Genomic DNA, 4,209 nt, shown 5'->3' with positions numbered 1-4,209 from the left:
GTTTTATCTTTAAAAAAGGGTGTTCACGGCATGGGTTTGAATTCCCATCGTTGTTCCCTAGTTGGCTGGCCCCCCTGACCGTGCCTTCTGCTGCCTCAAGGTGCAGAGGCAGGGTAAAGGATTTGGTCACTGCAAATGGTAAATGCCCCCTTTAAGTTAGAGGAGTGTTTGGAAGGGGTGGAGGAGGAGGGTTATTGATGGCATTGCAAGGGCTGAGCAGCTGCGATCATGCCGTCGGTGTTAGATGCTTCACACTGGGGCGGGGTAGACGCTCAGCTGAGGGGTTCTGTTTGTACAGATAAGAAACCGTAAGCCGACTTGAGTAGGCGAAGATGCAGTCTTCAAAGACCAGTCTGGTTGTTCCACACGGCCTCAAGACCCTGCTTGAGGGGGTGAGTCGGGCTGTCATAGAAAACAACCCGGATGACATCATTGAGTTTGTCGCTCTCTATTTTCAAGAGCTCGTCGCCTTTCGAAAAGGTTTGTTCCTACCAGTGTTTTATCTGAAGAGCTGAGCTATTTGAGAGTACTATCCTACTCCAGCTTAATTTCTGCTTCTGTTTTCAGGGAATCCAAATCTGGATATAACAGAACTGGTTGAACAGTTTAAGTTCGTTAGCGGTAAGATAGTTGTTGTTCTTTTAAGATATTTTGAGACAATGTTCCAACCCGAATGGATGCAAGTGGTTTTCACTTATCATGGGTGGCATCCCGTCCGTCTCTAGTCACATAAGCTCTGTGCTATTGAAGAGGCAGGCACCTTCAGAAAACGCTTGCTTCTGTTTAATGTGGGAAGAATGAGTCTCCTGGGATGCTGTACTTTCTCCTTGAGTATAGGCGAGAGCCTGGATGCTTTTGGTCCTTGTAATTTTAAGATACTACAGTGTGATTTATCACCCCCTAAGCAGATAGCGACTTTACACTATTTTTTGCAAAGAAATATTCTATCTCTTTGTTTATAAAAAGATGATTTAATTCTGTGGGATGCTGATTCCTTTGGGAAGTGCTGGGAGCTTTCATCTGCTCCCTGGTTTTGGCTGTAAGGGCTGGAATCCGTGGTGCCAGATGAAGGTTGTGTGGGAGCATTGATGTGGGTGCTTTGTCTAGCCCACAGCCCGTTTGTATCTGCCCCACTGGTTTGAGTCTCCATTGTCTATTTATCGTAAGTGTCAGCAGCTTCAAATATCCCCTTTATTCACAAAGGCCACCTAAGTTAGGTTCCAAGTAACGCTGAAACTAGCCAGTACTTGAGAAAGCCTTGGTCTGTAGATGGAGCGCTATACACTAAGGAAATTACAGCAATGAAGAGAAGCCCCAGCTATGAACAGAAAGTGCTGCTATCTTATTCCTAGCTAAGGATCTCCTCTAAAAAAGCTAACCACCACTGATTTCAGCACTTGAAGCAGTTTTCTTCTTGTAAAAATGGCTGGTGGATATTGCAGTGTGACTTAAGTATCACCGAAAGCTAAATTTTAATGCATTTGCAAATGTTACATTAATGATGTCACACAGCAATTCTGGCATAATCGTAGAATCATAGAATGGTTTGGGTTGGAAGGTGCCTTAAAGATCATCTAGTCCAACCTCCCTGCCGTGGGCAGGGACATCTTCCACTAGACCTGGTTGTTCAAAGCCCCATCCAACCTGGCCTTGAACACTTCCAGGGATGGGGCATCCACAACTTCTCTGGGCAACCTGTTCCAGTGTCTCACCACCCTCATTGTAAAAAAAATTCTTGACAGCTGGTATCAATCTACCCTCTTTCCATTTAAAACTGTTGCCCCTTGTCCTGTCAATGCAGGCCTTGGTAAAAAGTCTCTCTCCATCTTTCTTATAAGCCCCCTTTAAGTGTTGAAAGGCCACAATAAATGTCCCCAAAGCCTTCTCTTCTGCAGGCTAAACAGCCCCAACTCTCACAGCCTGCTCTCATAGGAGAGGTGTTCCATCCCGCTGATCATTTTCGTGGCCCTCCTCTGGACCCGCTCCATGTCTTTCCTGAGCTGAGGACTCCAGAGCTGGACGCAGGACTCCAGGTGGGGTCTCACCAGAGCAGAGGAGAGAGGCAGAATCACCTCCCTCCACCTGCTGGCCACGCGGCTTTTGATGCAGCCCAGGACACGGTTGGCCTTCTGGGCTGCGAGTGCACATTGTCAACTCATGCCCAGCTTTTCATCCACCAGTACCACCAGTCCTTCTCCACAGGGCTGCTCTCAATTTGTTCCTCCTCCAGTCTGTATCGATATTGGGGATTGCCCTGACCCAGGTGCAGAACCTTGCCCTTAGCCTTGTTAACTTCATAAGGTTCGCATGGGCCTGCTCCTCTAGCCTGTCAAGGTCCCACTGGATGGCATTCTGTCCCTCTAGCGTATCAACTGCACCACCAGCTTGGTGTCATCCGCAAGCTTGCTGAGGGTGCACTCAATTCAACTCACTGTCATTGATGAAGATATTAAATAGTATTGGCCCCAGTACGGACCCTTGAGGGATACCACTCATTACTGGTTTCCACTTGGACATTGAGCTGTTGACTGTAACTCTTTGGACATGTCCGTCCAGCTAATTCTTTATCCATCCATCTATCCATCCAACCCATCTCTCTCCAATTTAGTGGCCAGAATATTGTGTGGGATTGTATCCCAAGGCCTTAGAGAAGTCCAGGTAGGTGGCATCCTTAGCTCTTCCTGAGTCTACTGATGCTGTCAGTCCATCACAGAAGGCCACTAGATTAGTCAGGCATGATTTGCCCTTGGTGAAGCCATGTTGGCTGTCTTTAATCACCTCCCTATCTCCTGAATGTTTCGATGTATCTTCCAGGAGGATCTGTACCATGTTCTTACTGGGCATGGAGGTGAGGCTGACAGGTCGGTAGTTCCCAGAGTCCTCCTTATTACCTCTGTCTTTAATCACCTCCCTATCTCCTGAATGTTTCGATGTATCTTCCAGGAGGATCTGTACCATGTTCTTACTGGGCATGGAGGTGAGGCTGACAGGTCGGTAGTTCCCAGAGTCCTCCTTACTACCTTTTTTAAAAATGGGTGCAATATTCCCTTTTTCCAGTCACTGGGGACTTTGCCTGACTGCAGTGACTTTTCAAATATGATGGAGAGTGGCTGCATAATGGAGAAATTTTCTGTCTCAATGCCTGTCAGTGGTTTGCTTATGTGATTGTGAACTGACCCCTGCATGTTCACCAAGCTCCAAAACAGGTCCCTCCTGCACCTTTTTCCTTATAGACTAACTTAGTCCCTCTCTGTGTTGTCCATCCCCTACGATGTGGTCACGTAACTGTGTTATGAAAGGGGATGATCAGAAAGGAATTCCTTAGCAAGCTCGAGCAAGGTTTCCTTTGGAGTCTCCCACCCACAGTGCCAGCACAGGTTTTGGGACCATTTGTGCACCAGTAGGTAGCTAGCTAGTTTGTGTAGCTGCAAGGGAGCCTTTCTTTTCTGTGGCATTCCCAGAGACTGACCTTGGATTATAAATGGGTCTGTGTTGGCTTGGGATGGTAGCCAGAATAATGTTTTTTCAGAGAGGATTTAGCTCTGTCATCACCGCAGGACCATGAATGCTGTTAAAGCTTCCTAGATTTTGAAGTGGTACCACTGCGCTCTGAATTTTCTTTGCCCTTATTGATAGACAAGCAGCAACCCCCCTCCTTGAATTATTCCATCTCTGCAACCCGGGAAGCCTCATAAATGTGCTGTAGAGCATCTAATTGAGTTGATGTTGAAATCACTCTTAATTTTATTTAAATGGAAAGAGGTGCTCATGTATTGCCATTATGTGCTTTTTACCTTGCAGAAGAGGAGACATCAGAGTACACAGATACTTTGTTTTCTGGAGAGCCCAAGCTAATGGACAAGTGTACGGACACAGAGGAAGACCGGCTCCTTGAAGAACCCGATATTGAATATAGGTCCAAAATAACTCAATACCCATCAATTGCCAGATCCATTGCAGAAAGCAAATCCCTCCCTGGATCTGATGGAGCTTCATCCCCTGAGGGACCTGACCTGGTGTACGTCCCTGCTGAGGCTGCAGAGCTTGCTGCCCATGTGCTGGGTAACAGTGATTCTCTTTATTCTGTGAGGGATGTGGCAGCCAGTGTGCAGACTCTTTATGAAGACTCTCAGACCTCAGAGAATGAATTTACACCAGTGGAATGTGCTGCTGAAGATGCTTCTGCTGTCCCAGCAGCTGAGGCTTCTG

General features: G+C 47.0%; 1 protein-coding gene across 1 annotated transcript; it reads left to right on the top strand.

Moving 5' to 3' along the window:
- Nucleotides 1-332: 332 nt before the first annotated feature.
- LOC104082868 (calcium-binding tyrosine phosphorylation-regulated protein-like) lies at nt 333-4,062 on the top strand (the record flags this gene model as incomplete). Its single annotated transcript, XM_009586136.1, has 3 exons — nt 333-480; nt 568-621; nt 3,802-4,062. Coding segments are annotated over exons 1-3 (463 nt in total), but the record flags the coding sequence as incomplete, so codon positions are not given.
- Between the last annotated feature and the right edge of the window lie 147 nt (nt 4,063-4,209).

This window comes from Fulmarus glacialis, unplaced genomic scaffold (genome assembly GCF_000690835.1).
Source record: "Fulmarus glacialis isolate BGI_N327 unplaced genomic scaffold, ASM69083v1 scaffold3241, whole genome shotgun sequence".
Classification (NCBI taxonomy): Eukaryota; Metazoa; Chordata; class Aves; order Procellariiformes; family Procellariidae; genus Fulmarus; species Fulmarus glacialis.
This window is presented reverse-complemented; position numbering and strand designations above follow the sequence as displayed.